The sequence below is a fragment of the Empidonax traillii genome, unplaced genomic scaffold (assembly GCF_003031625.1).
Source record: "Empidonax traillii isolate 1590-97213 ecotype Southwest subspecies unplaced genomic scaffold, ASM303162v1 scaffold689:size842923, whole genome shotgun sequence".
NCBI classification, from domain to species: domain Eukaryota; kingdom Metazoa; phylum Chordata; class Aves; order Passeriformes; family Tyrannidae; genus Empidonax; species Empidonax traillii.
Genome location: NW_020955882.1, coordinates 482,703 through 504,379, shown reverse-complemented (window position 1 = coordinate 504,379; position 21,677 = coordinate 482,703). Strand labels below are relative to the sequence as shown.

The 21,677-nt window shown below is 45.6% G+C and overlaps 1 protein-coding gene across 3 annotated transcripts in view; it reads left to right on the top strand.

Moving 5' to 3' along the window:
• FNIP1 (folliculin interacting protein 1) overlaps window positions 1–21,677 on the top strand; it is a 61,324-nt gene that overhangs the window by 30,602 nt on the left and 9,045 nt on the right. For 2 of the 3 annotated variants that reach the window (XM_027899803.1, XM_027899804.1), the window contains exons 3-12: window positions 3,802–3,945; window positions 8,182–8,282; window positions 8,543–8,617; window positions 9,152–9,243; window positions 11,742–11,825; window positions 12,804–12,875; window positions 13,649–13,784; window positions 14,324–14,525; window positions 14,914–14,999; window positions 20,787–20,933. In XM_027899803.1, coding sequence (XP_027755604.1) covers window positions 3,802–3,945; window positions 8,182–8,282; window positions 8,543–8,617; window positions 9,152–9,243; window positions 11,742–11,825; window positions 12,804–12,875; window positions 13,649–13,784; window positions 14,324–14,525; window positions 14,914–14,999; window positions 20,787–20,933 — 1,139 coding nt within the window. The remainder of the gene's footprint in view (window positions 1–3,801; window positions 3,946–8,181; window positions 8,283–8,542; window positions 8,618–9,151; window positions 9,244–11,741; window positions 11,826–12,803; window positions 12,876–13,648; window positions 13,785–14,323; window positions 14,526–14,913; window positions 15,000–20,786; window positions 20,934–21,677) is intronic. The other variant, XM_027899805.1, reaches the window with a different exon arrangement.

Sequence of the window (21,677 nt, the reverse complement as noted above, 5' to 3'; positions counted from 1 at the left end):
TCTTAGCTCTGCTTATTTTCTCTAAACAGAAATGGAAAAATACTAGTGGAGTGGGGGAGCACGGGGTTGTCTAGACTTTTTTCAGTGACCTCTGAGTAACAGAGGAACTTGACAACCCTGGAAGTAAAGGGAGATTGTAGCACTTGACAGATGCATTTTAAGAAAGATACCTGAACTTTTACAGCAGCACTGAAGGGGAGAGATGAATGCCTGTTCAGGTTACTCCCGTGTCCTAGGTGGATGCATACATTTAATTGCACATTCAGACTAACAGATATTAATAAAGCAAAAGACTTAATTTATCTGTTTTGGAATAATTTTTCAGCTTTGCTGGAAAACCTGTTCTGGAAATGAGGTACAGAGCTCTTGAAGAGTAGCAACTTTGCTTGGAAATACAGATTTCTCTGTCACTGCCACCACAATGATATTTGAGCTCCTGCTGTTCAGAGAGGTAGAAGAGAGTAAAGCATACGATGACATTTCTCTTTCCTCCTGTCACTCACAGCCCTAACACACCTACACACAGTCTGATTGAGTTCAACACACCAGGCTCCTTTCAACTTTCTTATTATCCCCGAACCAAAACCTGCCCAGCAGAAATCCAGCGCTGGGCATGTTTTTTTCCAGTTATTGAGGAGATTATTGACCTTGTAGCAAAAAGTCAAAGGTCTTTGCTGACAGATGTGGAGAAAAGAGACTGCAGAATAAGAACTGAGGAAGAAAACTCCTTTGTAGCCCGTCATACTATAAAGACATTTTACTCCAAGTTATCTTCAGAACTACATGATAGGTCTCCAAGACTTTCAGCAAAGGATGACCTCTAATGTAAGAACTGGGACTGCCAGGAGTCTCTGGAGCTGGGTGGTATCTGCAGTGAGCTGGCAGGGAGAGAACAAAGAGCGTGGCCCCAGCAGGGAGAGCAGTGTGGCAGCCAGGAGCCACGGCATCCTTCCAGCAGATGTTCTGCTCTCCAGCAAAGCAGGGCCTTGCCTGGGGAGCTCGTTTGATGCAACTGTGTCTAATTGGAAAGAAAATTCACAACTTTGAAACTTTCCCTCGTGCAGTTCTTGAATAATTAGGTTACCTTTTTATTTTTGGAAACCTGGCTTGAATATCTTTGGACTATTGTATTGGAATGCAAGTAATCCCACTCCTTTGATGCATAATATCTTGAGATTTGTAGCGTCTAAAATTTCATTGGCGTTTGCAGTCAGAAATTGCAAAGCAGAGAGTCACTGCAGGTACTCGATCTCATTGTTAACAGGTTCTTCTTAAGCATATGCTAAGTTTGTAAGAGAGCAAACACCAAAATTCATCTGTGATCTGCATTTTAGGAGGGATTTGCTGTTCACAAGGTTCTGAAAAGTGGTGGCTGAAAGACCCTGACCTCCTTTAAAGACTCCTTGCAGGAGTTTTGGTTCATTAAACTCCACTGCAAAGACCAAACAGCCATTTTGCTGGTTTGCTATTTAAATTAGGCAACTGTTACTTCAAGTTACCAGACTCCCCTGTGGATGTGGGGAAAGCTGCTGTGCAGAAAAATGCAGTGATAATGAGAATAAATGATTTAAAAGTAATTAATTTGTAAAGTTAGCCTGTTCTTTTTAATGGACAGAATGTTTATTCTCTTGTAAAGCCAGTGAATGCATTTCTTCATTCTTAAGGAAACTTAGTTCTAATTGTAACTTTTTAGAAGGAACTTTCAACATCTGATGGAAAATGCAAGCTGAAATGTGGTTTGCCTGCAAAAGCTGCTGTAACCCTGTGGATTGTATGTGGTTTTATCACATGATGCTTGCCTAGCCTAGGACATTGTTGTTTGTGTCAGAGATAAAATGCAATTCTAGTTCACGAGTTCCTACTGAAGTCATATGATGATCATTCACATGTTCCAGCCATTGTGCACTGTGCTCAGGCCGCAGATCCTCACCAGCCATTGGCAAATCCAGCGTTGCAGGAGTTCAGCTGCTCCCCAGGATGTCGAAAGGAGAGGATATTACAGTGTGCCAGGAAGGCACAGAGCTCGGTGGGCAGTGACTGCTCCCCTCCCTCTGCCACCCAGTTACTGATTCCTCTGCGCATTTTTCCTCGAGGCTTTCTGAGGCAGCAGCTCTGAGGGAGCAGCAGTGCAGGCTGCCACGTGGGGCTCTGCAATCCTGGACATTTTCTGCTGCTTTGCTAAACCTCACCCCCAATCAGGGGCAAATTACAGTCACCTCTCCCAAAAAAGGTCACCTGGGCAACCTAGGACAGAGACATGGGGTTCCCATCATGTCCCTCATCAAAATCCATCCTCAGCAGTAAGGCCAGTCATCTTTTTGTACAGTTGTTTCTGATTATTGAGCAGAGTCATGGAATTGCCACCCTGTGCCTTGGCTGTTTCACACTTTTCTTTATGTCTTTTTCCCTTTTTACATAGCTATTAAAGATTAAGGCATATTAATGTTTTTGGATGAAAGGAGAGCTTGTGATGTGGGGCTGTGAGTGCAGAGGTGAGGCTGTGACAGACAAGAGCAGTCCTGAGTTTCCCTCTGTCCCTTGAGCCTTGCTTCCAGCAGGATTTATTCCAGCTTGCTCTTACCAGTTTGCTGATTGTGTAGGAAATGTGAATTGAGGAAGTCTTAGGGCAGGGTTGGTATGGAGTTCTGAGCAGTGTAGGCTATTTCTGTCTCCTAGTGCTGCCCACCAGCAGATGTAAATAATGCCAACCTTGCGTGGGTGTGCTGAAGTGTAACGAGTGTGTGAGAAATGCATTGAGATCTTTAGGTGAGGAGGGTTGGCAATGCCAGTGCTGGTATAAACACCATTAACTTATGTGGATGCTGATTCTGCTTGGGCTGCTGAGACTCACAAGGGAAATCACAAACGTTTTTAAATTGTGAATGAAACAGTAGTGGAGCACCTCGTGTGCCAGTGATTGATAGTACTGTGTGTGGGGAGTGGATGCAGATCCTGCCCATCCTGTATATCAGCCCCAGCTCCATCTGGGCCCTCCAAACTCCCTTTTCTGCTGTGCTTTGTCTGAATCTCCATCAGAATTCACCCTTTGGATTGATTCTTCATTTTATGAAACTTTTCTGGCTTCTCTGTTGATGCCTAAAATGGAAGAAAAAATTCTCCAAACAATATTCTCCAAACAATATAAGTATAGAGAAGGTAGAGAGCAGTTCTTTAATGAAAGCTGTCAGGTGCAGGGAGTACCTAGCCACCCACACACACAGAATTCTCACACTTTGATTTTAACTAATTTCCATATCTAGTTGGTGCATTCAACTCAAAAACCATTTTTGCCCCTGCTACCACCCTCAGCCCCTCCAAGGGTTCTTGGCCCTCTGTCTTGTTTTGACTACAACATATCTTATTATTCTGGTCCAGGTGCACATCCCAAACAGGATATCCTTGCTAAAATCTCTTTCCTTGGAAAGATTGTTAAACAGAAATTCATTGGAAAGCAGCACTAACCTGGAGAAAACACTTTATTAAAACTAACTTTTTCAGCATTGTTCATTTTCAACCTCACAATTCCCTCGTACTGAAAACATGAGGAATGTGTCACCTCTGTGCCAGTCTTTAAAAAGGCTAGGGGGGCTTATACACAGCTAGGGAGAGATCTGTGGAAACCAGGATCTTTTCTCTCCACTTGTCCCTGTAACATGAATCTCCCGAATTCTGTGTTACTTGATTATTTGTGGTGAACTGCCCCTTCCTTGAGTGTCCATCACTGCTGTGTCACCCCTGCCCTGCTAACAGTGATTTCAGGTCGTGGATCTTAGTGTGTCACATGTATTGTCTTTATTTCAGAAACTCTGCAGTGATGCTCAGGTGAGAGTGTTTGGGAAATGTTGCCAACTGAAGCCTGGAGGAGACAGCTCTTCTTCCTTGGATAGCTCAATCAATTCATCCTCCTCGTTCTCTGATCCAAAAGAACAATGCCCAAAATACCAGGTGAGTCACTTTTATTCCTTTTTTTTTTTTTTTTTGGATAACCCATGCCAAATACCACGAGCAGGTGAGGTATCCACTGTTTTCAAATGCTAGAAGTGAGGCTGGTGGTGGAGCGCAGTTCCCAGCCAGAACCAGGCTTTGCTTCTGACTCAGGAATGGTTAATGCTGTAGCTTTGGGTTTGAACAAGTCCGAAACCAACCAGCTGGTTCTTTGGGGATGTGTCTTGAGTGGCAGTGATTCCTCCAGGGCATTTGTTGTGTCTCAGGACGCAGGTGGTAACACTCATTCAGTGCGATCAGACGCAGCACAAATACCTTGGTGCAGGTGAAGTAGTTTATTTTACTGTATTGCTAAATGCCAGGGAAATAACAAACACACCTTCTATAGGGACTGTCTGTGTAACAGCTTTATAACAAGGGATTCAGTGCACTCGAGTTCCATTTTACATAAGAGATTTTGGCCATGAGAGTAGCTAGAGTCATCTGACACAGATATATTTCTGTCATCTCTCCTTCCATGGATCACAAGTGTTTTATATTAAGCCACCCTAAAATAGAACTAAGCCCTTCCACTCTTTGTAATGAAGTAATTGTGTGTTTGAGGGAAGCTGCTATCTCCACAACCTGCTCTGAAGTACAGTACTACTGATGTCTTAATCTCCCGTAGATAGAAATGAAGAACCTTCCAGTGCTGACTCTCCCCCTGTCACGTTAGCTCCTGCTATATTTGGAGAGCTGTGTATTCCTGTTTTCTCTTTCTCATCACACTCTTTTCCACAGCTTTGGTAAGGTGGCTGAAGATCTGTTTTCCGTTCCTCCCTTCCTGGAAGGGCATTTCACTGCGGTTCTGAAAGGAAGGGACATTTCTGTCAGCAGCTCCCTTCCAGCACAGAGTAACCTCCTGTGTGCCCAAGAAAAACCATGTCCCCCACTATCCAGAAACTGTCTCTCCACCTGGGCAGGCTCTGTCCAAACAGTGGTCAGTGTTACTAAAGGAAATTAATTTTAGTGGTTGGCATGACAGTGTATTATAAAGCCGTGGAAAGTTTCCCCTTTTAAGTCCCCACTTCCTCATGTGTATCACTCAGAGTCTTGCTGAGTTGAACTGATGTGTGGCTACGTGACTGTGCCACAGACTTCCAGCTGAAGTAGGTCTTCCACAACACATTTGTTGTAAACTATCTGCTGCATTCATCAGACTCCTCCCAGGCTTCCCCAGCAAGTGAGCAGAGAACTGTAAACACGAGAATTCTTTAATGCCCAATAAAGTTTTGTATCAGGTATGCAGAAGGGGCAGAGTAAGTTTGTCCAGACATCACTCAGCCTGGCATTTCCTATGTTCTAATGGCTGTGTCTGTAACCTTGGAGGTTACTTAATGTGTTTGTTGTATTTATAAGTTGTTTTGTTTGGGTTTTTTGGGTAAAGCTGTAAAATGGAAGCTCAAATAATACAAAGAAGCTGTGGGACTTTTAAAATAGTTCTTTATGTTGTTTAAATACACTTTGACTATGTATGAGCAACTTTAATTGCAATGTGAAACACAGGGGGTTTATTCCAGGCTTCCATATTTGTAATTATGTCCCGTCCAGATCCCTCAAAATATGATTAGAATCCATTAAGATGAAGCTGGACATGATTCCAAGCTCGCCCACAGTTATTTGCACATTGTGGCACTGATGTTGCCTCTCGTGCTTGTTAGTGCAGGCAGCTCTGAAGGTCTCCCAGATTTGTTGATCACAACATTTGAGGTTTACTTCTTCGTTTTTAATTTTCAGATGCACTTAGTTATTGACAGGACAGTATGTACAGCGGGAGGGAATATTAAATGCTGTAAATATATCCAGAAATGTAATTTCCAAATCATGCCCATGTAAGTGCCTCTAATATGCTAATGTGCAATCACCAACACTCGTGGGTATTTTATGGTCAGTTTTTATGTGAGCTCGTAACCATGACCTGGGGAGCTGGTTTGTGGCCAGGCTGTCAGTGCCCCAGGTTGGGCCCTTTCTGCCAGATGCTCCTTGGCTACTTTTTGTTTGAGTTTTTAATATTTAACCCCTTTCCTCAGTTGATTGCACTCTGCTTTGGTCTTGAGTGACCTTTATTTTGCAGCATTAGAGGCCCAAAGAGTTGAGCTGTAATAGTGTTTCCATATTAAATGTGTGTCTTCTATTATGCAGGGTAAAATTATTGTTATTAAGTGTAGATGAAATGCCAGACAGAACAGGCCATGGGCACATCTTATCACACTCTTTGCCTTCAGCAGTGCTTGTCTGTCTTCCAAAGGAAAGGGAAACCCCTATAATTAAATTTGAAAGCAGCTGATTTTCACTTTAATTTGGTTGCCTGACAAAGAAAATCAATACTTTAAGATAGAGTATTTTTCCTCAGCTTTAGAATTAGATTTTCACAACAGCAGAAAGTTGAAATCAAAACCGACCATCAAGGGCTTGACATTTAATCAGAATTGTGTCCTCCATTTGGAGATCTGCAACAGATTTAAAACCAGCAATCACAGTGTGTGGCTGTAGTAATTTGCAGTGTTCTTAAGTCAAGATTTCATGATGCTGGCAAACCTGTTATTTCCTAGAGCCATTAACATCTATGCTGGGGTTTCCTTGGAGCTGCTGGGTCATACTGACTGGTTTTAAATTCTGGTTTTTCCAGTGCACCTGGGCAGGGGGATATCCTGGGAGGTAAAGATGGAAATTTCACTGAGGCCCAGCTAATGATCAGGTTTTGCACTGTCACTGAACACTAACAAACCTTGCAATTGTGTCCTCGTTTTTATAACTGTGGGTGCTGCTTTTAGTCCTTCTTGCAGGGATAGCAGATTTCAGAGGTTAATAGTATGGCTGTTAAAGTATCATCATCTTAATTGAGAGTGCTTGAGAAGAGCTAAAAATTGAGATGTGTTGTAAGTGTGTTGCCTTTTGGCTGATGAGCATTTCCTTGTTCCTGTCCTTGTTCTGCGGGCAAGTGTGAGCAGAAACCTCCAGTGGGATGTTCACAGCCCTCCCTGCTGCTGGTGGCAGCCCGTGGTGGGGACACCCTGTCCTTGGCTGTGCTCTGGGCTCACTGTCTGACACTGGCACAGCCTTCCCAGAGAACCTGTGGCTGCCCCATCCCTGGAAGTGTTCAAGGAAAGGTTGGATGTGTAGCAATCTGGGTGAGAATCCTGGTGGTTCAGAGCTTGGACAAGGAGTATGAAAACATGGCACTTAGCATTTTCCAAACACGGGGTTGTTTCTGTGGCTGGTTTTAGGGATCTTTGGGAAGGATTACTCCAAGGAAGTGGAGTGCTATCACACATCTTGAAGGAAATATGTTGCTCTCTTGCACAGTACCAAAGTACTCACCTGTGAGCTGGCTGAGCTCTGTGAGTCAGTGATCACCACATTTTAAATTAGTCAGGGCAAGGCACAAGTGCAGACCCAGCACTAATACTCTGGAGATGAGACAGCCCAGGATGAAGGGACAGTAATCTCAGCCACTGAAAGTACACAGATGAGATGACTGTCAGCAGAGCAGTCATCTCCAGTTGATTGCCCTGAGTGATTTTTTAAAATTAGGGTTTTGTGTGCAGAATTTGGCCTGGCCTGTGATGCAGCACAGTGACATCCCTCCTTGGTATTTAGCCCGTGTGCCTTACAGCAACCCCTGCCAAGGGAGCAGCAGGAATGGCACAACTTCAGCCTGGCATCACGATGCTGCAGCTCTTTGCTGGTACCGTCACAGGAGCACCAGGGAAAGAGTCATCCCGCAAAAATACCGTCCAAGGATAAGTTGTGAGTCAGTGTTTGTCAAGAAAACACTGGTCCAGCTTGGCTCCAGTGCACAGTCTGTCTAAGACCTCCAGTGAACTGGTGATTCCTCTTGTCAAGAAGAGGCAAGGTTTAAGCTTAATGGTTTTTATTCAGCAAGGTGTGTTATCTCAATCTTAAAACTTTAGTCCCCTGACTCAATGCAACTGGAATCTGCTTCCCCTCACCCACATGGGCTAGGTTTTTTGGATGGTTTTACTGGTTGAGCTCACAGCCAATATGAAGATCCCTTTCTGGGCTAGCATTATCTTCATTAAACTGTTCAACTTAGCGTGTTCAACAGCGTTCTAGGGAGATATTTTGCATGTTTATCTTTTAAATAGAGAATATTTTCCTGTCTTTTATGTCCCCTCATAGAAGTGTGCTTCTAAAATGCTTAAACCCAAATGCTGCTGGGTTGGTTTGTTGCAGGGTTCTCGGTGCTCCTCAGATGCCAACATGCTTGGAGAGATGATGTTTGGCTCTGTGGCCATGAGCTACAAGGGCTCCACACTGAAAATTCACCAGATCCGGTAAGATTAACGTTTTGCTGCTGGTGTTTTCAGAAGGCTCACTCCTTAGTGCTGCTGCCTGCTGAACTGAATGGCACAAGTGCAGAGTGAAAGGCATTTCTGTGTTTGCCTTACAGTTATTCTGATGTCACTTTTGAAACAAAAGCCTGTTGTGTCGTGTGAAGGTCTATAAAATCTTGGGGGAGGGGGTGTGAAGTGGAAAGCGCACAGCCTGTCTTGGCACCGTGTTTGTGACTGCCTTCTCCCCTGCTGTCCTGCAGCTCCCCTCCCCAGCTCATGCTCAGCAAGGTGTTCACGGCGCGCACGGGGAGCAGCATCTACGGCAGCCTCAACACGTGAGTGCCTCATGTTGTAGCTGTTCACCTGAGCAGGGGAACCTAAGAACACACCAGACTTTTTTTTTTTTTTTTTTTTTTTTTTTTTTTTTTTTTTTTTTTTTTTTTTTTTTTTTTTTTTGGACCCTCCGGATTCTTTCTCTAAAAGAGTAACTTGTTGTTACATCCTGTCAGTGGCGTCCTCACCTTCCCCTCACGGTTGTCTTCACCTCCGTTTGCTCTAAGGGAATGAATGAGCCATTCCTTCCGAACTGATATGGGGAGGCTTGATACTGTAAGGTACACAAGGGCCTGCAACCTGGGGAATTCAGTCCAAGATGAAGGAAAAGGTGTTACAGAAATACCTGCCTTCAGAGTTTAGTTTTCTGTGTGTTAACTGACCCACCTGGGAACAGGGCTAAGGCTCCAAAAGCTTTTTCTAGTGGAAGCCTATGTTCTTACCTGGTCTGTTCCATTCAGGCTGTAATGAACTAACATTTTGTTCTACTGAAATGCAAATCACTGTTTTTGTTGTATGTTTTATATTTGTTATAGGTTGCAGGACAGTCTTGAGTTCATTAATCAAGACAGCAATACATTAAAGCCTGACCACAGTACAATTATGAATGGACTTCTTGGGAATATAGGTAATTACAAACAGATTTTATTTGCTGATATCTTTGAGGGATCATAGATACTACAATATGTAAGTCTTTTAAATAGAATCAAATTAAAAAAAGCTAAAGGTGTAATAGAAAATTAATGTTGGTGGAGTTTGGAGGAGAATGAATCAGACTGTTCAGGGAATGAGCAGTAGTTCAGTACACACAGCTGTATATGTGTATATAAAATACATAATAGAAATATTTAGATATACTTCAGTGCAAATACAGAAAATGTTGGAAAACACCATTCTGTAGAACTTCCTGAGCAGCACATCTCGGGTCAGGCAGATTGCTGGTGCCTGGCTCGGCTCCCCCGTTTTATTTTCGTTAATAATTCTCATTCTGCTCTGTACTCTGCCCACCTGAGCACGTGTGGCCACGTGTTTGCTCCGAGTCTGGGTTAACCTTGCCCAGCTGTGCTGCAGCCTGGGCTCACATCAGACAGGGTGTCTTTGTGTGCTCTCCTCTGCCTGACCATGGGAGTTGAGCAGTGCTGGGAAGCCATCTGGCATCCTTGGTTCTCGGCCTCGTGGAGGAGCTGTGGGTGGAGGCCCCATGAACATTAGATAACAAAGAGGGGAAGGTCTTGGCTCTTCCCTCTGGGGACAGTTGAGATGATAGTAGAGATGCTGGACTTCAGTGCTTGGTTCCAGTAGTAGCCACCTGATTCATGGCTCTATAGCACCTCCTCCCTTTCCCTTCATTTTGATTGTTGACTCTCCAAGCGAATGTCTGTTGTAGGTGGAATAAGGGGCTTCTTTTTACAATTGCTTTCCAGAATATTGCTATATGTAAAATATGCTTTTGTAGGGTTGGAATAAGGAGTGGATTTGATGACTGTGTTACTCTTAACTGGGTTTCTGACTTTGATGTGGTCCTAATTCTTGGGGGTGTTTACTTCTCTCCTTCGCACTGACTTTGATAAGACTGCTCCTGGGCACAGGCTTAAATGCTTTTCAGGCTCATGAGCTGTGTACCTCATTAAAGTTGTTCCCAAAAGTCCACCTATAAGGGAAACCAATTAAAACTGCAAGAACCTTTTATCTATTAAATGCTTCCTGAATTCACTAAGTCAGAATAGTTTAAAAGGTGGCATTTTTCTTAATATTCAGTATATTCCTTTCAGACTTCATTTGTGATTTTTTCACAGTAGATGAGGTGCCTGATCTAAGAGATCACTTCACCTGCTGTTAGGGTTTGCTATGGTTTGTGCTTGGCAAAAGTTTGCTGTATCACCAGAGAGATCTGAACTGCAAGTTCCAATTCAGACAATGCATCTCTTAGGAGAGGACTCGATGTGATTCAGGTGTGGGCAGTGCCACCTGTGCCCAGCTCTGAGGTGAGGGTGACTCTTGCCCTCCAGGCTGCCCTGAGAGCTGCCCAGGAGAGGCGTGGGCTCCTGGGAGCCAGGGGTGTGTGGCAGGAGGCACGAGGCTGCCTGCAAGAAGGGGATGCTGGAGTTTTCTTTGTGATTGAGCTGCCCAAGTTTTCAGCAGTGTTTGTTTACAGTTCCCATTTGAGCACCGAGGGAACCCTGGGCAAAGCGGGGAAAGGAGTTAATCTGTTAATCTGTAACCACCGCGTTTCTGCCCACTGTGCTCAGCAGCTCCTGACTCACCTGTGGCAGGAGGAGGGTCTATGTGTTTTGGTTGGGAACTATTTACAACGTGCTTTTTTTAGATACGCTGGTTGAGAAAACAAACCAGCAGCCCTGGTCATGTGCTCCCTTCAATGAGTGAAGGCCTGAGAGAATGGAAGGGAGCTTTGAGGTGCAGCCTTCGTGTTTTGTATAATCCGAAAACTTTGAGTGGGCATTAGCTTCAAATGTAGGAGAGGGCCTGGCAATTAACTCATTAAAGTGCTTTTCCTGACTTTGTGTACAGTAAATACACCGTTTTCTTGGTATATCTACAACCCGGTATTACTTTTAAAATGTACTACTGAGACTGCTAACATTTATTTTCTGTGTGATCATTTCACTCAACTGATGTACTGACTGTTCCCAGAACAACAACTTCAGCTCATAATTTTCTGTTGGTTCTACTAAGATGAATTCCTGCCTGCCTCCTCCCCCTTCCTCCCTCTCTTCTTCAGCACCAGTGTTCCCAGCCACCCCACCAGTGTGGATGTTAAAACAAACATTATACTCCATGATGAATCTCCTGTTTGTGATCAAGTTAGGCTTTGAGCCTGCATAAATTAATCATTTTTCAACCCTAAAAAAAAAGCCCTTTTGAGAAACCTCATCCTTGTATGGGAGACACTGGCAAGCTGGGTCTATTATTTTAATTCTATAAGTACCAACTGCAGGACTTAACCCTCCCATCAGCGTTCCTGTTAGGCCTCAGAGCTGTTCTCTGCCTACGTTACTCTGCATTTCTGTCAGCTCCTCTCTCCTCCCTGCCCTGGCCCCCTCCCTAGGGACTGTTCTGCTTTACTAACCTCATTCTCTCCTGTGTATTTTACGTTTTGCCGTGTAGGTCTTTCCCAGCTTTGCAGCCCCAGGCGGGCATTCTCAGAGCAAGGTCCGCTCCGCCTCATCCGGAGCGCCTCTTTCTTTGCAGGTTTGCAGTGTGCTGTGTGCTGGGGGCTAGTCTAGCTGGGGGACAAACGGGGGCGTTTGTAGTTCAGCCCTGGAAATAAGATTTCTGTGTTTGTTTTTAAATGCAAAAGGGACAGTGATGTCTGCTCCCTCACCTTTTTGGATACATTCCTTAAATCCCCAGAGGACAACAGGCATTTAATACTCCTCTTTGGGGCTGTTTGTGCTCTTTTGTTTTGGAAACTTATATATTTAAATACGGATTTCATATTCCTGGAAACAATATTTCACGGTGGTGTCAAGCTATTTTGATCTGGACTGGTTTCAACCAAACTGTAAAAACTAAAGCTAACCTAGATTCAATCAAAATGGACATTTCTTGCTTTCAGTGGCTGGGTCTTATTTCCATGGCTGAGTAGTTTTATTTCACATACACATTTGTAAAATATGTCACGTTTAAAGACCTTTGAGCCTGAGACACTTCTGATCTTGTGTATATGCAGACTCTGAATCTGGACAGCTTTTGGCTTAGTTGAACAACCAATGCACTGCTCACAACTCAAAAATATTATTGTCTTCAAAACACCATTGACAATTATTATGAAATTACATTTATAATACCTGAGAAAGCTGGTATATGAATGGAGTTGTGTTCATTTTGGATTTTGGTGGGTTTTTGTCCATATACTGAATACTACCAGTGGGACCAACATCCTCTTGGTACATGAAAATTTCATTAAAAATTATCTGTGTAAAGAAACAAAGTGTGCTAGTTCCACTTTGCCCTAAAATAGGTGTATGGACTTGAGAAAAACACATACAGGCTTCTCAGATAAGTGTTTTGGCTTGTTCAGCTAAGCAGCCTTTCTTGGTGATGGCCTTGTGCAGTGCTGTTGATCTGAATTAATGAGCATGTTTTTGTTTCATTAATTACATGGAGATCTGCAAACAAGAAAGGAACTGTATATTCCCCTGCTAATTGGTATTCCTTGTTTTACAGTTCATAGCAACCCTATGGATATGCCTGGGAGGGAGCAGAATGAGGACAGAGACAGCGGAATAGCAAGATCTGGTAATGGCAGTTCCGTGTGTTAACCCTGTGCGCTCCAGAGAGACTGATATTGGTCACTGCACATCATCAGACAGTGCTGAAATGGGGTGGTTGTGGCTTGTTCTGTGCAACATTAATGCGACCTCTCTGTGCACGAACAAATGGTGCTTTAGGCACTTCTCAGGCAACCTGACAGCAGGGCCATTGATTGAAGCAAGGCAGATTAAATACTGAAAGGAGCTCGCAGCATTTCTAAACAATACTTGCTGTCATCTCCTTTAATCAAGGGGGAATGCTGGATGGGCCCTGAGTCTAGTGGAAGGGCTTGGAACAAGATGGAATTTAAGGTCCATTCCAACCCAGACCAGTCTGTGATTCCCTGATGGTGATGTTAAAACATGAATTCACCTCCACAACACCCCTCTCCTCCCCTCAAATTCGGGATGTTGGGTATTTGGGTTAGGATTGGAAGGGCTAATAAAGGATGTGATCACCATTACTCCTTTCCACAAAGAATTTATTTCCCAATGCTCAGGTTGCTGAGCAAGGTACAGCCTGTGTGATGCTTATTATGTAAAGCTGCAGGACTGTCCCACCCTTGTCGTGCTTGTATGGCTTGTTAATGTCATTATAAACTGGTTATTTTTAGATAAGAAACACAGATAAGCAAAAGAGAAAGCACTCGAGAAGCAACACCAGCATATCTTGAGGGGCTTCGTTTAGTTGCTGGTGTTGTTTTCCAAATGCTCTTTCTTCTGAGGAGAGATTTTTATGTATTCCTCTTGTTCTTGCAGCATCTCTTAGCAGTCTGCTCATCACTCCGTTCCCGTCCCCGGGCTCCTCGTTTAACAAAAGCTGTGCTAGCAGCTACCAGCGGCGTTGGCGTCGCAGCCAGACTACCAGCCTGGAGAACGGGGTCTTCCCTCGATGGTGAGCTGGGAATTCAAATGCTGCTTGCTGCCCATGCATTTTCCCCCGTTGTCAGCTTGATTCTGCTCTGGCATATGTACATCTGCGCTTGCTGCTGCTTTCCGTGGGGTATTGACAGAGGTGCAAGTCAGGCTGATCTTTTTTAGTCTCTTGTTTTCCTCATGCAATTCATTGTTTTGCACTCACTGGAAAGCCTTCAGCAGCATGTAAATCTGTAGGCTGTAGTTTGGAGGATGAGAAGCCCTGAAATCCTACTCAAAACACAAATTCTTGGCAGAGATGGGAGGGAACTAGAATACCATATTCTGATCCCACCAACACTCTGAATCTGGTTCCAGCTCTTGTGATTGCAGGATCAATTAGTGGTTGCTTGTAAAAAATCACAAAGTGGATGCTGTCAAAGGTGATGATTTGACAACACACGCAAACCAAAGGTGTTTGTTGAAGTTAAATGTTCGAGAACTGAATTACACAGGAAACCAGGGTACCACTTGAAGCAGTGGAGCACATTAACTTTCTCTTTTTTTTCATGCTCCAAGGTCCATGGATGAAAGTTTCAACTTGTCAGATGACAGCTCTGGTCCAAGCCCGGGAATTGTTAGGAAGAAAAAGATAGCAATTGGGGTTATTTTTTCTCTCTCAAGAGATGAAGATGAAAACAACAAATTCAACGAGTTCTTCTTCTCACACTTCCCTCTTTTTGAGAGCCACATGAACAAACTGAAGAGTGCAATAGAACAGGTAAACACGGTCGCTTTGCAGTCTTGCCCTTGTACTGCTCTGTGTTCCCCCAGCCCTGTCAGATTTAATTCCTAACTCCTCTTGCTGGTTACAAAAGGTGGGATCAACTTGCTGTTGGGTGTAGGAATTGCATCACTGCAGTCAAAACTTTGAACCTCTTCTGTGCCTTAAATGATGAAATGCACAGAGGAGGCAGAAGCTGCAAAGGTGCCTCACCTGGCTTCCCTCGGATAGGAAAGCTGGCACTTGTACCATCATTTTATCACTTAAAAAAATTTTTTTGCATGACCAGTTGCGTGAAAGATAAAGGCAAGCACATGACTTTGTTTTCCATTCCCTGTGCTGCTGTAGCTCTGTGTTACTTATCTGTTTAATGATTGCTTTCAAGGCTATGAAAATGAGTCGGAGATCAGCTGATGCCAGCCAGCGGAGTTTGGCCTATAACAGGATTGTGGATGCCCTGAATGAATTCAGGTGAGCAGTGTGACTCCTGCCTTTTGTGTCTGATCCTTCAAAAGCAGACTGTTTTAGTGCAGGATAAGTAACTTACAATGTGTAAAGTCTCCTGCAAGTGTAAGCACGGCCAAGGATTGGTGATACCAAGCCGTTCTTTTCACATTTTGCCAAGTGTGTGTATCCATCAGGGCCTGGTGTGAACAGGACACAAGTGATCAGTGTTTTCTGTGCATTAGGTGGTAATGGAGCTCACAGTGACCTCTTAAATTATCTTTTATGGCCCGTTGAGAGGGGGGAAAAGCATTGCAAAGCCATGTTTGGGAAACCCAGCTTAGTGTGCATTTTCCTGATGTGTGAGCAAAGCTCACCCCGCTCTAAATTGTGTTCTAAAGGTGTTTCAGATAACCAGCTAGGAACAAGGAGAGCTGTCTTTTCCCACAGTAAAATGCAGTGCTGTAATCTCTGGCTATCAGTACCTGCAGAGCCTCTCTGTTCAACACTTAATACACAAAGTAACTCAGATAAGCACATCCCTGGCATTTAGCTGTATTTTCTTTCCATAGTTGAAGTCATGGGGGGGGGGGGGGGGAATTAAGATGAAATCCATCTGTTTTGAGTGATTCATCCCCTCTCAGATGGGAGTGGCAGGGTGCTTCCTTTTACAACCACTGTGGAGCTACTTTTTGAAGACATTACTGAAGACGGTGCTCTGATGTTATAAAGAGAAAATCCTGACATCAGGATGTATTTTACTAACAGTGAAGGATCCTGAGGGCTCACTTACTTCTATACAATCCCACTTACTACCTGAATGCCACGGATTAGGTGGTGCTGCAGGATGAAGGCACAGTATATTTTTTATTTTTTCAGAAGCTCCAGGCAGTCACAAGGAAGGGCAGAGGATACGTTCTGCAGGGACAGGAGGCAGGGAAGAGGGAGCACGTGGGCCTGCGGTGAGAGGTGGATGGGATCAGCTGTGCCAAGAGAGGGAGCAGAGGGAGCTCGTGACTGGGAGCTGCTGATCCTGCCCAGGGGCCTGAGACGAGTTCAGCAACTCGGAGCAGCCGCCATGGTTCCTCTGCTGCCCCAGCTCTGCCTCTGCTCCCTGAGCCATTCCTCTGCCTCCCCACGCTGTTACACCATCTGCCCAGCTGTTTGCCCAAATCCTCCCCCAAAACATTCCCCCTCAAGATCCCTTCAGTGGACTTTGCCTGTTCTCCTTTGTCCTTCCAAGTTAAACAGTTCCAGAGGGCTGGAGAGGGGCACCTATCCCGAGTCAAAAGTAGGAATAATAGCCCTGAAAACACAAGCCAAATCCCCCACTCTGGCTTTTCCTGCTGGAGGGAAGCTCAGCAGTGCTGAGCTGGGATGGGATGAGGAAGGTTGCTGTGGACAGGCTGAGGAGGAAAGTGCAGATTGGCACTCTCCTGCACACCAGGAGCTGGGATCATTCCCATGACACAGCCCTTGCATAACCAGCACTGGGAGCATGTGTCCAACCACCAGTTTTATGCAGAGGTTTCCATGGTGATATAAATATTACTCCTTAATAGTGTAATGAGGTAAATTAAATCCAGTTTAATTTCATGGAAATGAATTTCCTGGGGCAGCAGCCTTTGGCAATTCTGGGTTTTGTTGGTTTTTCTAAGGGATTGCATTCAGAGGTGGGCAGCAACCCGTGCCCCCAGCCCAGGCAGGGTCCTTGTGCCCCTGTGACAGCCCCACTTCTGTGACAGGCAAGAGCCCCTTGCTTTTCCAAGCCATGCAGGATGTGTCTGGTAAGGAGCAAGAGGCATATTTAAATTCTGAAGGCTGGATGCAAAGATGCTTTGGCACGGGTTCAGCAAACCCATTTAGGACACTATTATCTCTTTAGGCGTCTGCTTTCCCACTGAAGTCACGGGGAAGTCAGGAGCCGAGTCCTTTGGTGAACCTGAGACTTGTGTTGATTCCTGCCCTCTTAGCAAATTGTGCTGCAGGGAAGAAGGGTGCTGACTTCAGTGGGTTGGTGATTCTAAAATGTAATCCTGTGCTGGTTTAACTCATTGCAGTCTGGTTGGTTTTGGGGTAGGTTTAAAGGAGAATCTTTTTTGTTTGTTTGTTTTTCTTTAAAACCCCCACGTTTTCAGAGGTGCCCAAGAGTAGCTGATGTGCACTCCGGTGATCAGAATAACCTCAGATCAGTGGGGCATGGGGGATGTGCTGCTGTGCTGATCAGAGAAGGGAGGAGGGAGTGTGCAGGAAAGGGGCTGTGGTTGTAGATCACCCCAATACCTGCAACAGGAATTGTAAGGAGCTGCCTGCAGGGTCAGCTGCTACAGGAGGATAGAGGGGGAGAAGACAGCAAAATAGAGCCTCGCTTTGCTCTTCTTGTCTCCTGTAGGGAAAAACAAAGCTGCCTTCTCTGGAGGGCCCAGGCTGCTTCTACAAATGGATGCTGTTGATAAATTTGCCATCGATTTGGTGCCCAGCTCCAGGCCTACCCTCGCATCATTAGTCACTTTACAGCAATTTTTAATTTTCTAAAGCACTGATGGATTTAGCTATTAACACCTGACTTAGAGGCTTAGAACCCTCTGTGGATGTCAGCTGTGCAGACACATGACTTATGAAATAAGCTACTGTACTTGCATAAACATTTCGGCTCCCCCCGTCCCCGAGGCCAGCGCAGCACATTGATAACACAGATTATGCATCTGACTAATACCTGTGTGGCACAGACGCAGGCTGGCAAGGAAACACTGATCTCGGGGCCTGGGGAAACACCTCTCTCTGCTTTCTGGCAGACAGATTTGATCCTATTTTCTGCCAGTAATTTTTAAGCAGCTTACGCTGCTGTGAACTGCCTGGTGCGTTCTGCTCGGTGGTGCCAGCATGGGCACGGAGTCGCAGGGGCTCCCCCGCTCCTGCACTCCCTACAGTGGGGATTGCCTTTATTTACTTGCTTCTTTTTAAGGAAGAAATGAGGATAGGGAACAAATGCGTGTGAATTAAGCTTTATAAGCCACTGGTGTTTTTTCTTTGTCATTGTGTGGCGGCTCCTAAATAGCAGAGCAGCTCTGGGGGACAGTGCTGGGGGTCCCTGTGTTTTCCTGGGGGAGGAAGGGGTTGCAGCAGGCTGCTCTCATCCACGAGGAGCCGTCTGGCTCGTTGGGTTTGTACAGCACCAGGGAAAGATGTCTCAGACTGGTAGTGAAACCTGTGCCCGAGGCCAGGGTGGTGTGGGGGGTGTGTGGGTGAAGGGGGGTGGCAGCAGCCGTGCTGTGCCCCTGCAGGAGCAGGGCTGCTCGCCTGGCTGCCATCTGTGCCCGCCGGGGCAGACCCCAGAGGGCTGAGCAGGGGTTTGCTCAGGGCTTCCCTTTCCCCTGGCACTTGGCTCTCCCACCCTGTGGGATGGGAAGGTGTTTCCTGAGGGGCTCCCCCGGCCCCTGGAGCCGGTGCTGCATTGCTGGGGCTGAGGTGCCTGCAAGCTCCGGGCTGGAGTTCAGCCTCCCGGAGGCGTTTCCAAATATAAACCAATTTAAATGCGCTGGAACCCTCAAAAGAGCAGAGTCTCTCATTAACTGAACTTTCCCTCGCAGGCTGGTGTGTGGGGGAGGGAGGGAGGGGAGGGGGCTGCTGCTGCAGATGGCTGAGAGGAGAGGGGCCAACTGGGGTTGTAATGGTTGTTGTTTTTTAAATCCAGTCGTGTCTGGGGAGGGTTTCTCGGTTTTTTATGTTTTGTTTTGTTTTGTTTTCATTTTTGCCCTTTCCTGACTGGCAGGAGAGCGTTTCCCTGGGTGTCTGCAGAGCTGGGAAGCAGTTAATCCTTGCCCTTGGTCTGTGTGCCATTGCTGCCTGCGCTGGCATGGAGGGTTCCCTGCACTGCAGTCACATGCCTGCTGGCCAGCAGCCAGGGCAATCTGATCTGGCTCGGAGGAAACACTATCAGCTGCAGATGCAGCCAGGGTTACCAGAATAGTAAATAACGAATCACAAGACTCGGGCTATCTTTTCAACGAAAACAAATATTTTAATATGTTGGGTTTAGTATAGAAGTAGTTTCTTCTTTCAAAACAGCCGAGCTGCAAGGGGCTTGGCTTGGGTTAGTTTGCATAGGAGGGAGAAATAAGCTGTATTTTATGTGAAGTTGTGCTGTTTATCTTCAGCTTCTCGGGTCAGCTGTGCCTGGGGATTGTAGGTTTTGAGATGTTTTGAGCTTTGAAGTCCCTGGACTTGGGGTCTCTTCTTTTTGGGGGCCTCTTAAACATCCACTCCAGTTAATGAGCTGTGAACAGAAAGCTTTCCCTTAATAATCCCATCCCTAGTCCCAGTTTGCTCCTGGAATGAAATCCCAGTGCCCCAAGCCCCTGTGCTGCCAGAGACCCCCTGTCCCCTGCGTGTGGCCAAGCCTCTGGGGGCTGGGCACTGCAAAGGTAGCTCAGCTGTCCCTCTCTCCAGCCCACTGACTGCCTCCTGGTGTTCTCATCATGCTTGTGCCAGTGGAGGGGCTGGAGCTGTAACCTTTGAGCAAGACAGGGTTGATTTGGACTACTGTGAGCACGCAATGGATTTTGTATTTGATGAACACTGGTGGAAAAAATAAGGCACTGGCCCCTCACCCCCTTCCCTCTGGAGCAGCCCCAGTGACTCCAGTCACCTTCACTGCCCTCTGGGGCTCTTGTCACCACCCAGCTGCTTCTCTGCCAGATAACTGGGGGTAACTCCCTCCTCCCCTGGGAGCCCCCGTGCCAGGGCTGGGATGTGCTGTGCTGCTGCTGACGTGCTGCTCTCACTTCCTGGGAGTTTCACTTTAAACACTAAACCACAGAACATTTGGCAGCTGCTGCTCCAGTGTGTTTGCCTGCCTGGCGTGCACAGCCATGGCTTTACTTCTGGAAGTGTCCATAAATTCTGAGACCAAGTTGTGCAGAGAGGAGCTTTATAAATCAGGGGGTGGTACTAGGGATAATGGGATAATGTAAATCTTTGTCTTGTGGAACAAAAATACCCCATCTAGAAAAAGTAGTGCATTAAGTGGGGAGAAACTTGAATTGATCAGTCATTTCCCTTGTTCTTTTGGGTTTTCTTGGGCTGACATTTTTACTGTGATAAAAATACAGGTTCCTGTAGTGTCATAATGTAGGCTTTATACTTTAAACTATAGTTTAGATTTTCAGTAATCTGAGGGGTCTTAATCTGGTATTTTACTGCAGAGCCAAATTTTTAATCATACATTTACTGTCCTCTGTAGAGTCAGAAAGGATGTGGGTGAGTGTGTAACCTGAACAGCCATGGGGTGACTTTGACTCTCATACTCTCTATTTAAAGTTAAAGAGGTGAGCTGCTCCCCTGCTCTGCACATCACACTTGGGTGGGTTTGGCCTGGAGATACACCAAGTTTTTAAAGCAAGGAGGAAGTTAAGGTATAAGTCAAATGTAGATAAACTTGTCCTAGTCATAAATAAAGCAGAAGTATGTTTTGAATGAAGTGGAGAAAGCAAGGAGATAACAGCAACAAGATATCATTCCTTCTGCAGTCAGAGCAGGGCAGCTCTTGACTTGAGGCAGGGAGTGCTGCTGTGTTTGGGATCAGTTCAGGTGGATGCAGCAGGAACCTGTGAGGTTCAGCTCTCCATGGTGCAGGGTGGGTTCCTACTGTGGAACAAACAACATGGTTTGGATAATGGTGGATGAGAGGAGTTTTGTTTCTGATAGAAATGACAGCTGGAACTAAATGTTGCAGTGAACTCTTTAAGCTGGGATCTCTGCCTTTCTTTTTTTGCTTTTGTTCAGCCTGCTGGATGTTGTGGTTTTGTTTTCCAGAACCACCATTTGCAACCTGTACACGATGCCCCGGATCGGGGAGCCCGTGTGGCTCACCATGATGTCAGGGACACCCGAGAAGAACCAGCTCTGCCACCGCTTCATGAAGGAGTTCACGTTCCTGATGGAAAACGCTTCCAAGAACCAGTACGGTGGATCTGAGTTTTCAAATTACGGATGGGATTGGGCCTCTTTATTGCAAACCACGTTTCAAGTGGGTTGTTAAAACCAAAGAATCAAAAGGCCATCCATAAATACCTTCTTTTGAAAACAAAAAAAGAAATAAGAAATTATCTCACTACATTTCTGCTTCCCCACAATCCTCTAAATCTTGGTAGAGGCTGAACATCTGAAACATGTCCATAGGAAGCATGTGATGGGTGTGGGTGTCTGGAAGTGGGTGAACATACCTTATGAAATGCACTAATCTACCTTTCAGAATCAGTTGTCATATGATGAGCAGGGTTAGACATTCAGGAAGAGCTGTTTCTGTAATTCTGTCTGACCACAAATTGCTCTCAAACCTTAAATCATTGTAAAATGCCACTGGTGGGCTCATTAGTGCTCGCCTCTCTGGCCTCAGGCCCCAGCCTTGAGCGGGTGCTGAAAACTGAGAAAGTTCCTGATAAACTGGGGAGGATCTGATAAATGTACTCTTTTGTCAACACTTCATCCCCTTTCCCCAGGGCACGAGTAGGGGAAGTTTTTAAAGCATTTGGCTCCAATGAGGTCCTGAAACGAGCCCAGGCGTGTGCTGGGTGGGAATGGCACTGGCAGAGCAGCTGCCTCAGGGAAGGGGCTGCTGCTCCCATCCTGCAGCTCTGCCACCACCTTTGGCATCTCTTCTTTCCCCACATGGGAGGGTGACAGTGGTCAGTGTGGTCCACCTGC